This window comes from Lepisosteus oculatus, chromosome 8, assembly GCF_040954835.1.
Source record: "Lepisosteus oculatus isolate fLepOcu1 chromosome 8, fLepOcu1.hap2, whole genome shotgun sequence".
NCBI classification, from domain to species: Eukaryota; Metazoa; Chordata; class Actinopteri; order Semionotiformes; family Lepisosteidae; genus Lepisosteus; species Lepisosteus oculatus.
In genome coordinates, this window is record NC_090703.1 from 17,295,352 (window position 1) to 17,319,097 (window position 23,746).

Genomic DNA, 23,746 nt, shown 5'->3' on the forward strand with positions numbered 1-23,746 from the left:
AATACCATTAGATTATCCTTCAAAACTGTACAGTAAAATCAGTTAAATGGGCTTTATTGAAATTCAGACATACCGTATGTCTGATTTTCAATTAGTAGTATCTGTATAATAACGTCAACCACTTATTTTCTTTTTTTGTACACCAATGTAATAACAGTTAGAGAAGAGACTGTTAATTCCTAGGAAACCTTTCGGAATTGGCAAACAATAAAGGCAGAATGTCATCAATGGAAGACCTTGCTGGGCCAGTGGTATTTGAGCCTATTTCAACAGGAAACAGGAATTTCTTGCCGCTGTCAATCAGCAGAGCCTCAGATTCTCCAATGAAAGCATGCTATCTTTGAAAACCCGTATTTAAAACACTGAGGCCTCTGTTTTGCATGCACAGAGTTATGAAGCAGTACAAAACATTTGTTTTTTTAGAACAAATTTAATAAGAGTTAGAAATGACTGCGTAAACACAGTTTAAAAAACATAGTGAGTTAGGACCAGCAAGTAAAATCAGGAAATGTAGTCTTATGTGTGAAATAACGATTTACTTGTTTACCAGGTAAAAGAGGATATTTCATTTCCCTGTACTTTGAAGTGATGACTAAGCAGTACAGAATCTCACAATAGTTTAGACAGTTTTTATTATTAATGTTGTTGGTATGAATAAGTGATCCAATTGTTTGTATCTTACTTTCCCAGAACCAGGCCTTTATTGGATTAACCAATGTAATTTACAGTGAAAAGTACTTATTCTAAGTACTGAATAGGCTTCAGTATTTTCTGCATCTTGTGTGCCAACTAGAAACACTCTGGATCAGCATATCAGCATATACTCCTGTCACCTATAAAATGCACTGGCTCCCAGTGAAAATTAGGTTGTAATATAAGCTTTTCTCCTTGTGTTAAGGTATTGAATGGTTTCCTCCAGATTATCATAAGGGTTTATTGAAACTTAGTCCAAAGTGAAATCTGGGATCTGCTGATTCCACCCTTCATATTCTAATGCACAAAGTGGGCCATAGTGTTTTCAAGTTCTGTACCACATCTGTGGAACTCACTGCCCAAAAGTCTCTGTGATCTTCCATTATTTCACATTTTAAAACATTAAAACATCGTCTTTTCGCTAAGGTTTATGATGTATGTAATATAATTTAGTTTTACTCTTTGTTTTACTAAGTACCTTACTGTCCTTTTTCCCGTTATTTGCTGTGTGAGCTGTTGTGCAGTGCTTGGTGTTTCTCAGGTTTTTCAAGAAACTTTTATGTTTGCTATACTACATTTGTGTCTCCTAATAATGGCATTTTATGAACATGACACTTATGGTTTTGTACTCTAACATTAAGTGGAAAGGCCTAAAAAATACAGAAATATACCAATGCATTAGTGTGCACAATAAAGAAAACAGTGTAATTGAAAAGTGAGTTTACTAATACCATTCTGTTAACTGGAATATCAAATATCGTTGTTGCATAACAAATACATAACTGTGCTTGTAATTTTTTGCTGTTGTTCCTTGGATGTTTTTCTCCTTGAATGTAGATCAAAATTGAAACAAACAACCCAAGCAGAGATTTTTGGCTTTGAAAAAGTGAATTAGAAAGCAGAATAAAAAGGAGGTCACTCAGAGCTGGTTGAAGAAATATCTGACAGCTGAGTCAAAGGCTATAAGAAGGATGCGGAAATGAAACTGGTCAAAGTGCAACTGAAGCAGACAGCTCTGTGTTGTGAATTTTTATCTGATTTATCAAAGTTTGTGGCATCTGCAGTCCAGCAAATAAAGACGGGGAAATGCCACTTTCATTTCAGCAAAGCAAGTTTTTTGGTCCGTACATCCGCAAAGCTGAAAGTGTTGAAACAACTGTACCACAGGACAAGAGGGTGCCACCATGGTTGTGTAAAATACCTAAAGCATTAGAATCGGAAGTGTTAAATAAGAAGACTGCTTCTTTTAATTCTGATTTTCAGTTAAATGTGTTAAGATCATTTGTAAACGACCTTAAAACTCAAAACACTGGAAGAAAAAATGGATTTTGGAGTTGGCCTCGGTGGTCTTCTATAAACCAGAACTGTGAGACGGAGCTCTCGGGGCTGCATCACAGCTACACAGAGCTCGGGATAAGATCGGTCTTTGAGATGTTCCAACCTCAGCTTTTATCAAGTGCTCTCAAAAAGCATTTGGTGCCAAAAGCCATATGTGTGGTAATGCCAGGAATTTTAACTAATTAACAGTAGTCCCGCATTTTACACTTTAAACAGTTCTTAGAAACCCTGGGGAGAGATATTCCTGCATAGCATAGTTTAATTTTAAGCTTCGTTTCTGCTATGCAGAATGTCACAACAGAAGTTAATTCAATTGGCGAAAGCACATTTATTGTGTTTTTAGTATCCATAACAGTACTTTAGGCCCTGTAAAGCAGAGCGCCTGCGTATTGCTGAGCGAATTGCTGCCAAAGCAGTGATTCTGAAGGAAGCAGACGGGGAGATTCTGGACACCTGTCTCGTTGGCCTGAGGTGGAGCGTCACTGCAGGGCCAAAGGTGTCTTGTGCTGCTGATTGCTGTTCACTCAGCACCACGCCCAGCTGTCGCTGCCTGTCATGGGAAACGTCAGTCTGCTGCTATGTCCCATCTCCTGTCCTGTAAGGCAGATTAATTTTAGATTGAAACCTCTTAATGTGCTGCTCCTTCAGAGGCTGCTCTCATTAAAAACAAGTGAGAGTGCTGCTTGCATTTTGCAGTCAGATTTGCTTGCTAGAGGTGCAGGTTTCTTATGTAGTTTGCTATGCCTTCCTGATCATTTTCTGTTTTAATTATTATTCAGTAGACCCTTCTAAGGCACTTAAACTTTAGAAACAATGCGTTTGGATGTTTAATTAATCATCTCGGTTACAGTCCTTGTAGTGGAGTTGATGAGGTGCAGACAACACGCTCTCTTCCTTCCACATGTTCAGTGAGGCCAAGTGCTTCAGTCACAATGCAAGACCATGGTGTAAACAGCAAACTCCCAGGACCTGACACAGCTCTCCCTTCTCTGGAAGGCCCAGTCGTAGATGGCAATTGACATGACCCAAAAGCTTATGAGGCTAACCCTTTTATGCTCAAACAAAAAATTGTATTCTAGTAGAAAGTCCCACATATATTCTGTTCATTGCCAAACTATTATCGTAATTTATTATTATTTATTATTGAAAACAAACATTAATTTTTAGAATAGTTTTTACCTACATCGCAAGGCAGGTAGAGGGAAGCCATAACAATTGGCCTTAGTCTTTAGACACGCATATCCTTTATCTTTTTAATTAAATTAATTACAGTGCCAAGTCAGTTTTGGGTGGCTGTATAAACCTATTGTCCTTAACATTTTGCACATACTGTACCAGACGGCTTTGGCAGCGGGTGTTTACAGGGGTAATCAGGTCAGCCAAGCCATTTAGTTTAGCTGAGCAGAGCGACAGGCAGTGTTTGTAGTTCATTACTTTTCCTAACCTGGGTGCAGTCTTGGATGGATGACAGCTCCAAAAATCAAAGTCATTTTAATAGCTCTGAAGCTTTTTGTTGTAAAAAAAAATGGAACATGCAGAAGCAAATACTGGATCTCTTTTCCTAACCTAAATGATTGATGACATGACAATTGACATGGAAAAAGTATAAAAGGCTTCTCTAGAACCTATGTTGAAGTGACCATCCTTAGTATGCATTTAATCTTTCCTAAATGCACTCAAAACACTTGTAATTTGCTAATTAAATATTTTTGGTTTATTTTAATGGTAAGAATCAAATGTTTCTTTTTCAAACTAACAGCATCAGACATCATTGTTTCTTGTAAATTATTTTGTTTTTAAACAATGACTTTGCATTTTAGTTACAGCTTTTGGTCAGACGTCTATAAAATTGCTTTTCAAAAGCTCAGTAACATAAACATGTAAACTTTCACCAGGAATATTTAATGGGGGGAAAAAACTTTTATTTGGAAAAAAATTGAAAGGAAATGATGCATCATCATGCCTTATGCAGAAGGTATAAGACAATGTATAAATTTGCCATAATCATTTAGTCTAGCTGTCATGTTGATTAGACAGGCTATTGCTTTTTTGATTTTGTATAGGAAAATCCTTTTGTTGCAGTAATTATTGATATTTTTTCCCTGAAAAAAATCTGAGACAAAAATCCAAAACTGCTGCAGAAGCTTAACTAATTTCTAAATTAACTATGGTTATTTAAAACACTTACACTGCAAAATGGAGATGAAAAATCTTCCCACGTGTCATTATGAAAAATGGCAACAGCAGTAATAACATATTGGACATCTGCTCTGAATCTAAATTTAAAGTATACAGTACTTTTGGGCAGATGTTTCTTAACTTAAAATGATTCATGCTGCATTGTCGGCACTGCAGCAAATCAGGTGTTTACGATTGCCTGTACAACATTTTAAATAGTTTAATCCAGTCATTTTGATTGATACAGAGTTTTAACATATCACAGTTTCAAGTCATTGTAACTAGCACTGACGTGTATGTGTATAACAGTATTTTCCACTGCTTCTTCTATTCTTATAAAGTACAGTGCTTTGAAAAAGTATTCAGCCCCCCATCCCTTTTTTCACACCCAAGCATCTCACAGTTTGGAATTTTATATTTTTAGAATGGGAAGTTTTATTTGATAGTCACACATTCATCTTTTCATAGTCCCCCCCCCCCCTCCCCCAAAGAGAAAGATAATAGTAATTAAACATTAAAAAAATGATATATCATAATTTTAATAAGTATTCATCCCACAGGGTCAATACTTAGTCGAACCACCTGTGACAGCCAGCAGTCTTTTTGGATAAGCCTTCATTAACTTTGCACACTGAAATGGAGCAATATTGGCCCATTCATCCTTGCAAAAGTGCTCAAGCTGGGTCAGGGTACTTGGAGAGGGGTGACGGACAGCAAGTTTGAGGTCTTGCCACAGCTTTTCGATAGGATTAAGGTCAGGGCTCTGACTGGGCCACTCAATGAAATCTATTTTCTTCATTTAAGCCACTCAGATGTTGCTCTTGCAGTGTGCTTTGGATCATTGTCCCGTTGAAAGACAAACTTCCTCCCCAGTTTGAGCTTTTTGGCAGAGGGTAGCAGGTTTTTGTCCAGAATTTGTCTGTAATGTGCACCATTCATCTTCTCATTGATTCTGACAAGATTGCCAGTCCCAGCCACTAAAAAGCATCCCCATAACATGATGCTACCACCGCTATGCTTCCTGGCAGAGATGGTGTTACATGGCTGGTGTGCAGTGTTTGATTTGTGCCATACATACCTCTTAGAATTCAAGCCAGGAAGTTTCACTTTAGTCTTGTCAGACCACAAGATGTTCTGCCACATCCCTGCAGTATCTTCTAGATGGCGTTTTGCAAACTCTATGAGGGCAAGGATATGTTGTTTTTTTTCACCCAGGGCTGCTGCTTTCCAACCCTACCATAAGAGCCCTTTTTGTCGGATACCTTGGAGATTGATGACTCGCATACATTATCTTTCATGTCACTGACTTCTGTAGCTTGTTCAGTGTTACAGTTTGCCTTGCAGTAGCGTCTGTGATAAGTGCCCTTCTTGTCTGGCAACTAAAACTAGGGGGGCGACCCTGATCTAGGCAGTGTAGCTGTAGTTTTGTACTTCTTCCACTTCTGTACAACGGACTGCACTGAGCTCTTAGGGATGTTCAGTGCCTTGGCGATGGTCTTGTAAAGTTCCCCAGATTTCTGCCTCTCTATAATCAACTCTCTTGTTTAGAATGCTCTTTCATCTTCATTTTGAGTCATTTAAAAAAAAACTTCTCCACCGTGCTTCAGGACCACGCAGAGAGAGGGATATTTATATTTACAATAGCATTGACAACAGGTGATCCACTAATTTCTGACACAGGTGGAGTCAATCAACAAATTGTGTGACTTTCGAGGTAATGTTGCACCTGTGCAAATTTGAGATTGCTATTACAAGAGCTTTGAATACTTTTTAAATTTAAACATTGCTGTTTTTCAGTTCAAATAAATTGAGGAAAGGTGTTGGAATTCAAATTCAGAATCTGTGGCAGTGAAATGTAAAAAAAGTGTTGGGGGTCCGAATACTTTTTCAAGGCACTGTGCACCATTTGTCCTTAAATCGAATTTGTGCTTTCCTTCTTAATAACTTGAGGATGCTCAGCTAACAGGGAATTTCTCATCAGGATATTGTCCTCTTTTGTATTCATGAATGTGTTAAACCTTTTAGGTTCTTTGTCATTTTCGTATTGATTACCCAAATAGATTAATTAAAATAATTTCTCCAAATTTTTGGGATTGCCATTTCACACTTTCAAATGAGAAGGAAACAACGTACAGACATACAGTAAATGTAAGGCATACCTATCCCCTTACAGGCGTTCAGGTACTGGTGAATGAATGACAAACAGGCCCAGTTTCTCATTATTTATCTGCCATGGCTAGAAGAAGAGATCTCAGTGGCTTTGAGACAGGGGTGATTGTTGGGGCAGGTTTGGCAGGAGCTTCAGCAACAAAGACAGTTTAATTTGCTGATGGTTCACGAGCAACTGTGGCTGAGGTGATGATGGCATGGAAGTCTGAGGGAAAGATATCATCGTATAGGAGAAGCTGTGGATGAAGGCGCACACTCATCGACTGTGATGTCCGTTCATTGGATCGAGATGCAAGACAAAACAGATGAGAAACTCTGAATCAATTGACTGTAAATGTCAATTTAAGGCTTGATTAGGCAGTTTCATCAAGTACTGTCCATCCTGACCTTCATAGAGAGGGATACTATGGTCAAGTTGCAGTTTATAAACCCCTTATTATACCTAAAAGTACACTGTTACAAGTAAAGTGGTGCAAGCCACACAGGCAGTTGTCTACTGGGCAGTAGAAAAAGTCATATGGACAGATGATTCATCCTTCACTGTGTCTACAACGAGAAGATAAGAACATGTGTGGTGCATGCCAAATGAAGCCTACGGGTTCGAGTGTTTGATTTTAATGGTGGAGGGTCCTGGTGGCTCAGTAATGGTGTAAAAGTATTTTTCTGGCATTCCTTATGTCAGCTCAGCCATTTAAAGGGCAAGGAAAATACCAATAAATACAAAGCCATTCTGAGTGATCACATTCATCCTATGGTGAAGCATTTCTAACTGATGAGAGTGGAATCTCCCCCAGCTACAGGGTACAGGTGGTCACTGAATGGTTTGATGAGCATGACAACACTATAAATCATAAGCCATGGCCGTCCCAGTCACCATATCTCTGCACATTTGAACACTTATAGGAGATTCTGGAGTGGTGCCTAAGACCGCATTTTCCACAACCATCAACAGGATACCAAATGACGGAATTTCTGATGGGAAGAATGGTGTTAGAATCCTTCTAATAGAATTCTAGCTGTTCTGGTGGGTTGTGGTGGCCTAGTGCCCTATTATGACATTTCATGTTGGCGTTTCCTTTATATTGGCAGTTAAATATATCTAAGTCTAAAGTGGATCTTCTTTGGAGCTCTTTGCAATACATTGAGACATTTTAAAGCTAGCAATTAAAACATAGCCTGGCATACTATGTTTTTAAACCCTAATATTTCAAGACAACAGGATTTGCTCACAGCTTTCCAAGTATGGGCTGAGAATAGAAATAAGTGGGTAAGAACAAAGGTAGTGTCAGTCAAGAACTGGGCTGACTATTAAACATCAATCTAAGAGTTTCACTGAAGATGGGCCAATTCATAGGCAAAGAAGAAAAATCTCTAAATTGACTGATTCTCTCAGCTAAGGCCTTTCAGTCACAGGAAATGGGCCAATTAAAGACAGCTTGTGCAAGCACTGCATGGGGTTAATTTCCAGCAATCGTAATTAAAAATAAATTACACTGTCTTGAATAAATATTCAGGCCTACTCCAGTCTAAGTCTTTATTTTATCACACTTTAGTGGTTTCTCATATTTTAGAACATCTGGTTAGGAATTTCATCCCACACATCAACGCCGTCATTTTTTTCCCTCATTGACAAGTCTTTGTGCATACTGGAGATAAATGGTGTTAATGGTGCCCAGTTTATAAAACAAAATTAGGAACAATCTGTAGGTGTGTCTTGTTAACCTTTCTTCACTCTGCTGGGTACAGTTGTGTCAGACGTACTGCTGCCTTAACAAGGATAAAGTGGCTTGAACTTGCTGTGATAAAATGATGTATGAAAAAACACTGAGCACAAAATGGATCAGGCACAAAGCCATCCGTATGTGGTAGCTTGACCTTGATTATCATTACAGCCCTGTTGATTATACTCTTATTTATGTGTTTTGGGGTGATATATCTGTTGCAGGGCTGTTGATATTTATAATGGCTTTAATGGAATAGTAAAATTAGCTAGTTGACATATGTAGTGCTGCCTTGTTTTGTAAATAGGGAATACATTGAGGAATCTTATGAGTAGTTCAAAGAATAAAAGTTTTCAAAATTCTTCCAAAAAAGTAGATTGAATTAGAGCAAGTGTTTTTGTCTTTTGCAGGAGAGTACATCAAAACTTGGAGACCAAGGTATTTTTTACTGAAAAGTGATGGTACGTTTATTGGATACAAGGAGAGACCGCAAGATGTGGACCAGCTTGAAACTCCTTTAAATAATTTCTCAGTAGCACGTAAGTTTGTCCTCTGAACCTTTACTAATTAAACTCCTTGCCACCATTGTGTAAATAAATTCTTGCTCAGGAAGGGAGCCTCATACATGGATTGCTTTTCTGTATCATATTTGCAGTGTTATTTCCAAGATAAATCTGCTTTGAATATTTGTGATAATCATTTCAAAATACTAGGTTTACAAGAATCTGCTTTTTTACCCCGGGATTTTAACCACACATACTCTTACACCTTTACATTTAAACAGTATTTAAAATCTTTGTTCCTTACACATCTAACTGAGCAAATGAATAACAAAGAGCTATTGCCAACTGAGAGACAGTATTTCCATCATAATCATAGTAATGCAACACTCTCCTGCATCAGGAAAGTGCTGCTGTAGCTAAATATAATTGATAACTGTTTGTTTTCAGCATTTATTAAAACTACCACCTAGTAGGTGTATAAATTCCAAAGTGGGTGGAGAGGGGATAATGCTCTTTAGCATTGCGGCAGTATTTCATTTAAAGTGAGTGAACGGGGAGGAAAATAAAAAAAACTTTGAAGATTGGTCTGTTCTGTTGTGCAGATGATTGAACAGAGTAATTAGACAGCATATTGTTCACTAAACAAAACATTTCCAGTTGACATTCTTGAGTTATAGTGGTTATTAACTAGCTGATCTCAATTATTTATCTTGCGGCACTATGTAGCCTGCTCCATCAGCAGACTTCCAGTCTGAAGTTCAGGAGAGATCGGCCTGTCTCCTTAAGCACTGAAAAACAGAATGGGGAGATGTCTACTTCTCCTTTCAGGGGTCCGATTGATTTTTAATGGCTCCATGATGTTGTAGTGCTGTTTTAACTGATGATATAAGGTGAGACTCCCAGGTTACAGTTTGATAATGACAACATGATCAAACTAAATAGATGTATAGAATATATAGGTAATACATTGGATCATCATCAAAGAATTACTCCTTTAGATCTTTTTGTCAAAGAATAGCAGGTATAAATCTAAATGGGTGTACACCGCTTCTGGATGAAAGTGGTTTCAATATACAATCTTTGGTAAATTACCCCCAATTTTAATTTAGTCTCTACTGATAGTGCCGTTTCTTCCCCATTTACTGTAAAAGTATTTGTGAAGTTAGGATCATTTCTTCTCAATAAAAACTGAGATCAGCAAATGTTTACCTTTCATTTGTCAGCTTCCTTGTTTCACCTTTGCTGCTGTAAAGCAGACTGGCAGTCTGACTCAGCCGCCAACCCCCCCTCCCTATCTAAGCCTAGTTTCCTTCAGCTGCCCTGAATGGCTGATGGTGGTCTCAGCCATGTCAGCTGCAGTCATAGTAAAGATAAATGAATCAAAGCGCCGGCCTTTCCTCCCTTTGAATGTGGTCAGAATGCCAGCTGATGAAGACAGAGCGACCGAAACCCAATACATTTATCATCCGCTGCCTGCAGTGGACCACGGTCATTGAGCGCACCTTCCACGTAGAAACCCCAGAAGAGCGGTGAGTCACCCCGACACCCCTCCTGTGTCTTCCCAGTTCTGTCCTGCTAAGGCCAAGCCCTGTCCGTATTGCCGCCCTGCTGTTTTTCTTCCTACTGACATTTTTCCAATGTTTTATGGCTTTTGGATTCACTTTCTTTCCACATCACTTTTTATTGCATTCATGGTAACATGTGGATAGGAAGTAGACCAAGTCTTTCCGCCCTGCTGAGCTTCTGGATTCAGGTGCTGTGTCCTGCAGCTTTCAGTGTGATTATTAAGAATTTGGCCAGGCCACCTGCTTTTTTCCCATTACCTGCTGATCATGCCAGTAAACCATCTTGCACTCATATTTTGTAACCCATGTCAATTCAATATAGTGTCTGGCCTAAGCCCTGGAATGGATAGTAAAAGTGTAGCTATTTGTTTTTTCACTTGGTAAACAAATAGCTGGGATGGCTCTATTTGATTTTATTTATCCAGAAGTTGGGAATTAGTCAATTTCACCAGCACAATAATTCTTCACGTAACATTATAGTTGCATTTCATTCACCTTTGTCTGCATTCTTTATTATTTCAAGGTCTTCTTCTAATGTTGTGGCTTTTCTTTGCCTTTTATTATCGGAAGCACTGGTATCAACTCATGGTAAAGGATAATATTGTACTACATACAAGTGAATATTAATACCACATGAAATCATGACCATCTGACTCATTGGTAAACACAACAGCGAGTGAGGTGAACGGCAGGGATGTTTTCGTCCACACAATCGCTTAGCTTGCTGTAACTTTGCACTCGGCCAAGCAGTCTGTGCTATTGCGGGGGTATTACGCTTTATGTAAAAGAGTGTTCCTTAAAAAATAAAGCGGGTCATTGTGTCATGCGGGTGTCATGCTGCTGGACTGCGGGGCAAGCTGGCTGTGCTGTGGCCACCGGTGACGTCATTGTCAGCCCCCCCGTCTCCACCTGCTGCACAGAACTAATCGCCTGACGTCTCAGAGCACCTGGAGTTGGTTTACGACAACACCCCCTCCAGGTGCTCCCCAGAATGAGTACTTGGACCTGACTGACCTGGGGGCTCTGTCATTGAGTGTGGACACTGAGCCCCTGGAGCCTTGCTTCTGAGTTTATTCCCATGTTTGGCTTGCTTGTTCTCCGACCCCCTGCAGTGTTCCCGGATCACCCCCTCATCTTTGTTGGCATGTGTCTCTCTGGCTTTGAACTTGGACTGAAACTCGATCACGGCTTCCGGATTCATGATTCACCACTGTGCTTTGTTGGCATGTTTTCCCGGCCAGGAATCTTTGCTTGTCTTGTACAATGAATCTGGACTGTGATTTCCTACACCACGCTCTGGCTCCCTGGCTAGCTACAGCACCCCATTTGCGTGTGGCTGGCAAGTCTGTAAGCAGCCTGCTCCCCGGCTCAAGAATGCGTGTTCCCTCCTCCCTCTGGTCTCGGTAACGTGCAGCTCGGGGGAATTCCCTGTGTGCTGTTTGCAGACTCTCCAACTCATCTTCCTCTCAGTTTGGTTGTCTGACACTCATGGATTGGACTCCGAATCCCACCTCAGGAGAGCATTATTACAGCGGGCAGGTTCTGTGTGAGGAATGCCTATACTTAAAGATTTAATAGAACCTAATTAGTCCATATAGAGTGTTCTGAGCAAGAAAAGAACAAGTTCATCAAAGCCAAAGGGATCTTGCGAACCTTCAAAGTTGTAAAATTTTAAGGGAAAATGGCATGGAGCAATTTTTATTTTGCTTCAGTCATCCGTGCATTCAAAAAATGTGTTAAGCGGCTGAGAAGTTGTTTGATTTTAATTAAGATAGAAAAAAAACTTCAGTGTTTATGCAGCCTATAAAGCCTTACTGTATTTTTTATTACCAGTGGACGATTCTCTGATAACCTAAGTGCATCAAGTTAGGGTCGAACCATAGTGGATAAATTCAGCTTTGTTTGATAAGCCGTTTCAATTCCAAATGTGATAAGAGGACGTTAGATTGACTATAAATAAACATTCCAAACCAGGAACTATAATAGTTTTCGTGTCAACCCTTTTCCCTTTAGAGAAGAATGGACAAAAACCATCCAGGCTGTGGCTGACAGCCTCCAGAAACAGGAGGAAGAGATGATGGATTGCCGGTCTGGTTCCCCCAGTGATAACATAGGCATTGAGGATATGGAAGTGTATCTGACCAAACCCAGACTCAAAGTGGTATGTTTCCTTGCTGCCATACTGAGGAATAGTTACTCTCGAGCAATCAAACCAGAAACCACAAACCTTCCTTAATTTAGACAATGTGGTGATCTCAAGCTTCTAAGTGGAACCATAGCTAAGGTTTTGTTTTGACCGTTTGTAACTAATGCAAACTATGCAAATATTTTGCTTCTTTTGCAATTATTGTGGTGTAAATGCGAATGCAGTGCTTAGATAGCAGACCAAATAACATTTCTTTCAAGTATATTTCTTTAACGAAGGTGACCTGAAACATTTTTGAAGTTGGTGTTCCAGTTATATCAGTAGTGCATATTGTTGCACACAAAAAATGTGCATGTATAAATATTTTAGTAAACATCCATTTTCAATATCTGTTCTTTAAAAGAGTTGTAGTCACCACTGTGTTGTCTGCCGCTGTTCACTCGCATTCCATCGGGCATATTTTACTCGTTCAAAACTTGGCCAGGTGGAGAAATATCCTGCAGAGCAAAGAGTAGACTGAAAAAATGATGAGCAACAACATGGATATAACACCATGCATACGAACCTAACATCATTAGTTAGGAGTGTCCAGTCTTTACATCATGCACACTGTTGGTCTCATGACTTTTTTCATATTCTGATCTTTTCAGATTTTCTTTTTGGGTACAGAAGCTCAAATCTTTGGTAATTTATCTGCTAAAATGTTAGCCATTTGGTTGTGATCTAAGTTAATCGTGATAAAAGTGTACTTTGTAGTATAATAACTCCTTTTACCTTTGTAGTGGTAAAGGGAGAGTTAATAATGAGGAGCAATGAATCAATTAGATCTGTGTAGAGAATATAATACTTTTAAACGTGCATGTAACATTTGATTCTCAGGCATTTTCATTGCAGTATATATAGTGAAATATATGTACATTTGACAGTGAGGGCAGACTTCCAGAAGTGTAGGTTTTTTTAAATTCTTAACATGCGCATTGAGAACATTCTTAAGACCTCCCCAAGGTTAAACAGGTGAAATGTCCTGTATTCTCCTCAGATCATATGGTTAACACAAAGACAGGGTTTATATTGCCTAGCAGTTGATATACGTACTAATGCAGACTTTTGAGATGTTTCTTTCTAAAAATATTTTTCCAGATACTGGAACTTTCCAGTTTGTCTTATCTCTGTACATGCAAAGGTGCAAAACCGCTGTTATGCCTGAAAGTGTAGGAACCTCATTAACTTTTTTTTTACCATAAATATCCAGATTTATTGTGTGCAATAAAAAGTACAGATTGTTAGTATTTCTGATAAGCTTTAAACATATTTTTTTTCCCATTCCAGACTATGCATGATTTTGAATACCTCAAGCTTCTTGGTAAAGGCACATTTGGGAAAGTCATTCTTGTGAAAGAGAAAGCAACAGGACGATATTATGCCATGAAAATCTTGAAAAAGGAAGTGATTGTAGCAAAAGTGAGTATGTTCTCAAGCATGAGAAAGAGAGTGAACTTCATTCATTTTGGACTTTTTTGAATGGTACTCATTGTCGCTTGTACAAATGCTCTTTGTGATCTCTTTCAGGATGAAGTAGCACACACACTTACAGAAAACAGAGTCCTACAGAGCTCCAAGCACCCCTTCTTAACGGTAAGAGCCATTCCTTTATGCACCTAACCCAAACACTCCACGAGAGCCACAAAATAACTGAATAAGTGGCCTTAAAAATGTGGGGAAGAAGTGTCCTTGAAACGAGGTACTAGTTTTTCTTTTAAAGAATTTGAGTAACATTAAATAACCCTCTGGAAAAAGGATTCAATGAACACATAAAGACTCTTAGAAACTGGACAGGCATTATCATTGCCTATCACTTCACAAAGATTTTCACAATGGATTGTCCTCTAAATTGTCTATTTAAAGTATCCCAGGAAGAGATTTAAATCATTTTTAAGGGATAACATCTTTATTTCCTAGAGCAATCTTGAATAGTCATCTATTTTCAAATAAAAAGGACAACAAGGAACTTACCTTGTTAATGATTGACAGTCTGATTTTGTTTTTCTCATACTGCTTTGATATCATATACTTTAGTTTCACATCTTACCTGTGTACAGAACCGGTTGGTTTTGAATGTGTCTTAAACCAGAGCTCATAATAGTGACTGCTCTTTAGGTGAGCAATAAGTTAGTTTTTTTCCAGTTTTGGTGAGATTTTAAATTTAATTATATGCTATGTCTAAATACCTGTTCTAATATTATGTTGCAGTTTATTTTGTATGGTATGTTTTTGAAAAAGTGTTTTGAACAAGAGATTCATAGACCATAACAGAAACATTTCTAGAGAATTATTGTCCATCTCAATTTTTCAGGTCCCGGAACCTGTTTCTCTCAATGTTGCTGAACTCTGAGAGAATTCATTATTTTTATTTTTTCAGGGGTTGAAGTACTCATTTCAGACCCATGATCGGTTGTGTTTCGTTATGGAATATGCTAATGGTGGTGAGGTAAGAAATAAACATTTCTGTCAACTAAGTGGTTTTAGTTTGTACAGAATCCTGTGATTAAATGTGTCCAAAATTTCTCAGTTGCAATTTCTGTGTTTAAAAAATTGATCATGTAGTTGTCGGCCATTGTCAGACTGTGAAAATATACTGAGAGCTAGATGCTGGTGCACATTTCTGAGGGAAATTTACTTTGGAAGATGAGTCTGTTTGAGTATTTAAATGTGCTTTGTATCCCAATATATTGTTGTTTTTTATACAACGAGGGTTCTGAAATAATGCCTATTGATGTTGCTACAGGGTGATCATAAGAAATCCGAAATGAGCTACATGGTAGCTCGTTTCTAATTGATTTGAGGATCTCAACCAGCTTTTTCTAGAAAGAAACAAAGGTATCGGCTTCAACAACAAGGTTGGTTAGCTTGTTCCATATTCCCACATCCACCTGTATTGAAAAATATAGAGTCCATACACCAGTGCTAATCCCCTTACAAGAAAAATATCATAGCACGAAATCTCTGTATTAACTGAAAGAAATTTGAATAATAGAAGAATGGAATTTCATTATCACTAACTGGTAGAAGAATTCTGACAACATAAAACAATTTAATAAAGTTTTACTAATTTAACCTACTGTAAGAAAACAAAATATATTAAGCATAGGCCATTAAAAACACTCATTGCGTATTATCTTTAGGAATAACTATGGATTAGAAAATTGCTAGTGTAGGTATAGCACCCATCCCTATAAAGGATGACAGAACTGGCCAACATAGGCCAACTAATTTTGCTTCTATTACTATTAAAACAACAGTAATTAAAACTTTACTACAGGAAAGTCTATGTGGCAGTAAGATTTTAAAAAATAGCTACCTGGATTCAGGATTTGGAAAAGGTAGGTTAACTTGAGTTCTTTGAACAAGTAACAGTTGGTGCAGAGCCTATTTGACATTGGATATTTAGGTTTTCTGAAGGTTTTAGTCAAGTTTCATATAAAAGATTAATGCTGAAATCAAAGGCAGAAGGCATTCAAGATAATTGTGTTACATGGATTAAGAATTTGTTGATGAACAGGAAGCAGAGGGGGCTGGTAAAGTGGGATGTAATTAGTGGAGTCAGAAGAGTTTAGAGTTACTGAAAGATCGGCATTGGAACCATTGTCCTGCCTAATTTTTATTAATGATCTAGATTCTGGCCTAGTAAACTGCTCAAGTTCACAAATTGCTTAACATGGGAAGATGAGCAAACACTATCGTAGCTGCAAAAGAAATTAAGAAAGACAGACCAAATTTAGGACTTGGCAAACTCCAGGTAGATGAGATTTAATCTAGACAAGTGCAGAGTGGGCAAATATAGGAGCCAAAATCTAAACTATGAATATAAAATAAGAACTGACAGGTTCGAAGTCTTTGCTTATGAGAAACACTTAAGTGTTTCATCTTCTGAAAAACATGAAGAGGCAACAAAAAAGGCAAAATGATGGGATAGTTAAACTTTTAACAAGCAATTTTTCATTAGAATTGTAAGACCTTATTTATATTGTGTACAGTTTTAGACACTGTGATGCTAAAATGATATTAGTGACAGGATATTGTACTGTGGAATAAGTACAGAAAAGAGTCACTACATTCTCATTCAAAGGAATACCCTGCACTGATATGCTAAAAGAACTAGATATTTTTCGTCTTTAACAAAGATGACAATGAGGTAACCTGATTCAAGTGCCCAAAATCCTCAAAGACATTGAGAGTTAACAAGTCGACCCTCTGTGGACCTTTTAAGGAAACCAACATACCAACCAACAAGTGAACCAGGTGAAACAAGCTTTTTAAACTGAGAACAGGAGCCCCTTGTTACACAGAAAATTTTGGTAGTCTCGACCAAGATACCCAACCATGTTGTTGAAGCCTTTTGTAGAACTATCCAGATCCTTGAATCTGTTAGCTATTAAAAACCAAATAAGCTAAATTGTCTGAATGGTCTCCAGAAGGGTGTGCTGTTTTTAGAACCCAAGCCCACTGTAATAAATGTGAACTGTGAGAGGTGTTGCTTTTTTCAAGAATTTGACTAGAGTGACTAGTCATGTTTACTGCCCTCTAACAGTCCTGCAGTGTAGGAGTGGTGTTCTAGCTAAGTAACCTTATGTTTATGTCTCTCCTGCTTTGCTGCACAAACTTAAACTAAAAAGGGGTTCTAGTGGGATAAAAAAAGCAAAGGGGAGGCTGGCAACCGGAGCTGTGAGTTACCAGCCTGGCATATAGTTCTTTTTTTTCTGTTCATGACCCTTTTCTGTATGTAGCTTCATCCATCTATACCAGCTGGCAAAGACTGTTCTTTCCATTCTAGCTAGATTCATACTTGGGCTATATAATGTGTTGAATTGCACAGTAGAGAGATTGTTTTTTTTTAATCTTAAAGGAAAGTGATGAGTCGGCAGACAGGACACCAGAGATGAATGCAAAGCTCTTTCAAGGTTCTAGCCCACCAGGAGAATCAGGCTGCTCACACACTCGGGTCTTTTAGTTCACCCCTTACCCCCAGGTTAATGCCAGCTGTTGCTGTTCCAGCTGTTCTTTCATCTGTCGAGAGAACGCGTTTTCTCGGAGGAGCGAGCTCGGTTTTACGGGGCAGAGATCGTCTCGGCGCTGGATTATTTACATTCGGAGAAGAATGTTGTCTATAGGGATCTAAAGGTAAGTAAATCGGGCTCAGAGTCGTGGTTATAAATACTGTCGTCACAGGAGTCAAGGATTGAACATGTTCTGTATTCACGTTCTGGCTTTAAAGGAGGTGAAACGAAAGTCACAGCAGGCAGTAACTTTCCTTTGACTGGTGACTCCGTGTATTTGCAAGTAGAAGATGTGACTTACTTTATTTACAGTGTTAATGTATTCATCCTACATAAATATGCTAAAGCTGAAATTAAAAAAGCATTACCAGTTTCTTTCCTGAATAATTTGGTGTTATGGTCTGATAAAGTCAAAATAGAATATATATTAATATATACAATTCTTTATATAAAATAGAATCTAACATTTATTCTCGAATTATCCTCACTGTTTGGGGTTTAATGAGTGGGCTGCATATAAATATATTGTAGACCACAAAATAAGGAATTTTCATTACTAAATAAACCATCTATACCTTTAAACTTTGTTACTCTGAACAAGGAGACTCATAAAAGTATTTTCTACTGGGAGATTCAGTTTGTAGTAAGATAGTGCTTTCCACATGTTGTAAGCCATGAAGCACAAGGTTACTCTTGGGTTCAAACACTGGTCATCATAAAGAGCCAGAATCCGCAAAGGACTGTTGAGGAAAGGCTGGTATTGGCCTTGACACACCCCTGACAAAAGAAATCTACTAACAAAAGGTTTAACATCTGTCTTCCATATTGTACTTCCATTAACCTTGTAGTAAACATGGCCAGGAAGAAGGGAAGTTACGTTTAGCAAGATGTATGAAATTGCAAAAAAAAGTCTCATTGTGGAAAATGGATTTAAATCTCACCATCAGAAGATATTATGGATCTTTAATTGTCCCATCACTTTGCCTAGTGTACAGGTGCCCTTTACAGCCACTACTGTCCCTCCTAGATGTGATTCTGTTTCTTCATGGTAGGGCTGCAGCTACTGTTTAGATCCCCTGGATAGTCCAGGATAGTACCCTAGGAGAATATACAGACTTTTGACATTCCTGATCACAATAGAGTTAAAACTGTGGACAAATGGACACTACAGTGAGTTTTGAAGTTGCAGGATATACAAAGATGTCTAAGAACATGTGAAGATGTGACCTTGACATTTCATGCTTAGTAGCTATTTACTACTAAATGATTCTGGAATGTCCCACAGTCATGCCTTGCACAGCATGATAACATTTCAGTCTCAGGTCTGGGTCGATGCTTTAGGGACAAATATTATCATTAGAGAGATTGTAAAAGGAGTGCTAAAATGTAGCAATTGCTGCATAATATTAAAAATAACAAGGTTAGTGAATAAATACAAATATTAAATAGTTTTTTCATCAAATTCAACAAACAGTAGACAGCAGCCCTCTTCAAGTACCATTCAGTCTTGTGCAACTAAGTTAGTTTACAAATTTAAAAGACTGATAACAAAGATGGCACCGTCTGATTACAGTTGCAGATCAGTAACTTATTTGTTTTTCCTTTGTGGTTTGATTTTACTGAGAACTTTGCCAGTTATTGGATTTCAGTAAACTCACAGTAGTTTTTTCTTGTTTTCTTTAGCTGGAAAATCTTATGCTGGACAAGGATGGCCACATTAAAATCACAGACTTTGGCTTGTGCAAGGAAGGGATCAAAGATGGAGCAACGATGAAGACGTTTTGTGGGACTCCGGAATATTTGGCTCCTGAGGTACTGTTCAGAAGGTCGAAGCAGTTGTGCGACTATGACCTGGGATGCCCTATGTGTTAAGGGGGGAGGTGGTCCAAGGGGTCAGTTTACCACCACAGTAGTGAGGCCTCCTGCGATAGCATGTGCTGAGGCCAAGCATGTTGTCATTTCCTTTGTCTAATAGGTGGCCAGTATCAACCGATTAAGGTCATCGGGTTCAATTTCACGTATTATTTCCTTGTCATCCAGTAGTTTTTTTTCAGGTTGCTTCAATGTTATGGGATTAAGTGTTGCATAAATTGCAAATCGGATTTTACCTTAAGCAATTTTGTCAGTTGTTCTTGAATGCAGGACACCAGAAGACTGTATAATTTGGGACCAAAACTTCAGCAGTAAAACGACGCAGCTGTTTCAGTGCTAGTCGGGTGCTGTGGAGCCTGAAGTGTGTTAAAAGATGAATGGCTTGATGTGTGAAAGTATTGGACAAGGATGTCTGATCATCGCCATTCTCTGCTACAGCACGGCACAGTAGTCATTGCTGTGAGTTGGAATGCAAAGAAAGAGTTGGGCCTTTTGAGACTTTTTACTCATGATTTTTATATTATTTAATATCGTTTAACCTATGATTTAATTATCATTAAATGCCAAGGTGACCCTGAAAAAGTGGTTGTCATAGTCAAACAAACCATACATGAACCAGTGGTTGACTGGTGTGTTCTACTTTAAGTACAGTTGTGGTGTGAAAATATAAGGAATTGTCTGCTTAGGGGAGATATAGACAAATATGTAAAATGCGTTTTTGGTTAAAACATGATACATCAAGGATAAAGGCCTCAAAGTCCTCTAAGCTGTGAATTAACTTTCTGCTTGATCTGCAGCTTTTTATCCTTTTTTGTGGTGAACCCGCTAGTAAGTTGGAATTTATGCGTTTCTGGAGTTCCATATAAATGGAAAACCATCTCATTTCTTGCTCATTTTTAACGAGGGGCTTCTAAAACACGATTCTTCAGAGAGTGAAGGTGCGTGATGAGTGCAGGTCCCGCTGCTTGCAGTCCCAGAATGTGCCGAGGTGGGGTGGGAAGGGGGGGGCAATGTTGACACAGTTGTTGGCTCGTTGTTTTTAGTCTGTTTTTGGAATTTGTTGCGGGTTTGGCTGTGCTTTGGGAAACGTGAGCCTCTGCCCCATGAGAGATGCCTCAGCAGCTACAGCTGCCTTGTGGAACGCTCAAGTCACCCGCACAGCTGCCTGGGATTTTTTCCCTGACCTGAATAAAGTCCAGGCATGGTTCCTGTTGTCTTTCAAGCCTCTTGTGCATGTTGTGGAAGTTGTTCTCAGTCTGCCTTTCTGGCTTCTGTTTCTGTTGCACTGTAGCTCCAGACAAAGAAACTACTAGATTTAAAATGGGTTGGAAGTTATAGATTATGTGTATTTTCAAGTATCAACTGGCTCAAGTGTTGTAGCAAATAGAACTACAACAAAATATTATGTTGTATTTATGTTCTTTCAAAAATATTATTTTTCTTAATTTTGAGACATGCATTTAATAATCAATTGCTTTGCTAAGGTAGGAAAAGGTTGAAAGAGATTTGTACACTGTACTTATGTTAATCAAGATGCTTGCTTGCAGTATTTCGCCAAAACAGGCTAATGGAGAGACAATCTTGCGTAAGATTTATTAACATAGTTTGCAACGGTCTGTTGCAAGGGAAGATGATTACAAAACAAGTAAGGGGAAGAGCTTCAGTATTAAAGCTGTTGCATTCTGTTTAAGGTTCTAGGTGGAAAAGGAGTTGGTCTGCTTTTATAAAGCAGTGTGCAGTAGTCTTCAAGGGATCCCTTCTAAAAGCATGTTGTAATCACTCCTTCTGTTTGTTCGAGAACATCGGTGTTGTGATTGCATGTGTAGGTATTCCAAGGAATAACTTCAACCTGTTTTTCCACTTACATACTGTAAGCAATTTCTTCCTGGTGTTTCTGCGGTTTCCCATTCTGTACAGTTTATGTGGGCACTCAGGTGTTTATCAGATGAACTGGATTTTCAGTTTTAAAAGCAGGATGAATAAGAGAGACTTAATAAACATTACAGTGAGCTTCAGTTTGGAGTAATTTTTATTCTGTATTATAGATTCAGCCTCATAGATACAGAAATATGTGTCCTAGCTCAGACAGGTGGTAGTAAAAAGAAACTACAATGGGTACCGAATGAAGATTTTTCTGGTTCTGTTCCCGATAGACGAGGGAACACCTCACATAGTTTGGGATTGCCTGTAATTTCCATTTAAAAATACCAGCCTTGAGCAGAATGTATTCATTTAAAAATTGGTTTTACTTTATGGTAAACATGAATGTCTAAAATAATTTGATTTTTGCCACTTAATCACTTATTTTCTAAAAAGGTTTTCCCCCTGTGCTTTTTAGTGAAGCATGCTGTTGATGTTGTAATAAATGAACTGTTCATCCATTTAAAAACATGTGTGGGGGGGAATGATATGCAAATTAGCAAAATACTTCTGCAAAACAGAAGGTATAAATTTACACTTGCGTCTTTAGATTCTGTTTACCCTTTTAAGTCATTTAAACATTTTAAAGATTTTTGCATGTGTGTCTGTAGTGTATTACATGGTTTTTGGAGACTTGAAACACTTGAGAAAAGTGTTATTAGGCATAATAAAAATGAATGTCTGAAAAAGGCAGTCGATTTACTGGCACACTTGACCTTTGACGGTCCTGTTTTATTAGCTGGGTTTTGAATGAGTGAATTCCTTACCCACCACAGTCTTAAGTGCTGTAGCAGCTGATGATCTGAGTGACTGCACTCAGGTATCCACCCCACGTTATGTGTGCCTTCTTTATTCCATATCTGCAATGGAACGGCATGAGTTTCCTTGGAAACGCAAGAACACTGAAGTAGACCTAAAGGAACCAGCCAGGACACCCGTACAGGTTACATTACTGTAAACAATGACCTTGTTGTCTGTAAAGCTTAGGAGTGCCTGCTTGGACGTCTGGGAATATTCCATTAGGAAAACCAAAGTCTGCTTGGTTCAGACTGGGATTAGCTTTGTTTGGTGACTGCTTGCTGGATGTGAGCTCTAGCCCTGACTGGAAAACAGCTTAGTTATAAAGAATACATTCACTTGTTAACAGATTTTGATACACCTACACAAGAACAATGTTTACATGTTTTTCCTTAGTTTATTTTTGTAATGTTGCTGCATCATAAATTGAGATAAAAAGATCTGCAAAAAGTGTTTTTTTAAGTTATTTTTATATGCTTTGTAATAGGAATATAATAGGCAGTGGTAGCTTGAAATAATTGAAAATCACATCCTGCAGAGATGTGATGAAAAAAACATGCATTTCTGTCATGATCCAAATAAGCACTAGGTGGCAGCAGTCAAATACCTGTCATTTGAAAGCAATTAAGGACTTGACTGGCATTTGTACCCAATACTTTATACCTGATTTCCCAAGCTGACCAGCAAATACATAATACAACATTGATTGTTTTTTAAACAAATTGTAAAGAAGATACTTGGTGGTGTTCCATGTACTTTAATGCAGTGATACTGTAAAGCACTACTCCATTGGAAAAAAACATTTGTGATATACACAATAATCACTGTCATTTAAAATGTAAGAAACATTCTGTCCCTTTAAGATTTCACTGGGCTTAATGGCCACATTAAGCATTTCATTTTAGGAGATATTATGCAATTACCAAGTTTTTTTTATTGAGCATTTAGTTAGTGAATGGAGGAAGATTTAAGAGGTGAATGGAAACTTGTCAAAGTGGTATGAGAAGTAGTCAGTTTCTTTGCTTTAGTGGCTGAAGTATGATTGCATACTTGTATGACACTAGATTCAGAGTAACATTTCTTCAGCTTTTTAAAGTTGTGTTCGTAATACTCGTTCTGTCAGAATTGCCAGCTGACATTCTGTTATGTTGCGTGCGACTTTGCTTCAGAGTCTCCACTATCTGAAGCAGACTGGACTGCTGCCAGTGAAAGGAGAAGAGTAGTCTCAGTGCATGTGACACTGGCATCTGCTTAGTGTGCAGTGTGAAGCGAGGGATGGAAGAATTTTCATTATTTTTTTTATTCAATAATTGTTGAAATGCCTCTTCAGCATGGGGGATCAGACAGGCTAACATTACTGTTTCATTAAATTCAGTTCTCAGTCATTGTACTTCTTATTTTAGCTTTCAGATTTTGTTTTCAGTGGCTGCTGTGCAAGTTTATATTTACATGAGAAGCCAGACTTTCAGACAGCTTTGCATCTGCTCAGCCAAAAAGCTGTCCACCTAGTTGTCCTAGTGGCTGGCTTTTAAGACCACAGTCATCAAAAGCTGTCTGTGGCCACACTGCAGTTTTGCTTGTGAAATGTCCAGAATGCTACTGAAAGGATGATTAAAAGGGGTTCTGAGAGGCCACTGGTTTATGTACAGAGGGGCTGTGGCCTCAGATAGCTCAGGGCTGCCTTCATTTTTTGAACAAATGGTGTGCAGAAGGACGTGCGACGCCATAAAAAAAGAGATTAGGTTTTCGTTTTTTCTGATGCTTAATTTAAAGGTTATCACATCTCCTT

At 38.4% G+C, this 23,746-nt stretch overlaps 1 protein-coding gene across 1 annotated transcript in view; it reads left to right on the forward strand.

Moving 5' to 3' along the window:
- The window catches only part of akt1 (v-akt murine thymoma viral oncogene homolog 1), a 71,047-nt gene that overhangs the window by 33,175 nt on the left and 14,126 nt on the right, over positions 1-23,746 (forward strand). The window contains exons 3-10 of the mRNA XM_006632453.3: positions 8,510-8,638; positions 10,020-10,131; positions 12,181-12,328; positions 13,643-13,774; positions 13,883-13,948; positions 14,733-14,801; positions 17,366-17,491; positions 19,051-19,179. Coding sequence (XP_006632516.2) covers positions 8,510-8,638; positions 10,020-10,131; positions 12,181-12,328; positions 13,643-13,774; positions 13,883-13,948; positions 14,733-14,801; positions 17,366-17,491; positions 19,051-19,179 — 911 coding nt within the window. The remainder of the gene's footprint in view (positions 1-8,509; positions 8,639-10,019; positions 10,132-12,180; positions 12,329-13,642; positions 13,775-13,882; positions 13,949-14,732; positions 14,802-17,365; positions 17,492-19,050; positions 19,180-23,746) is intronic.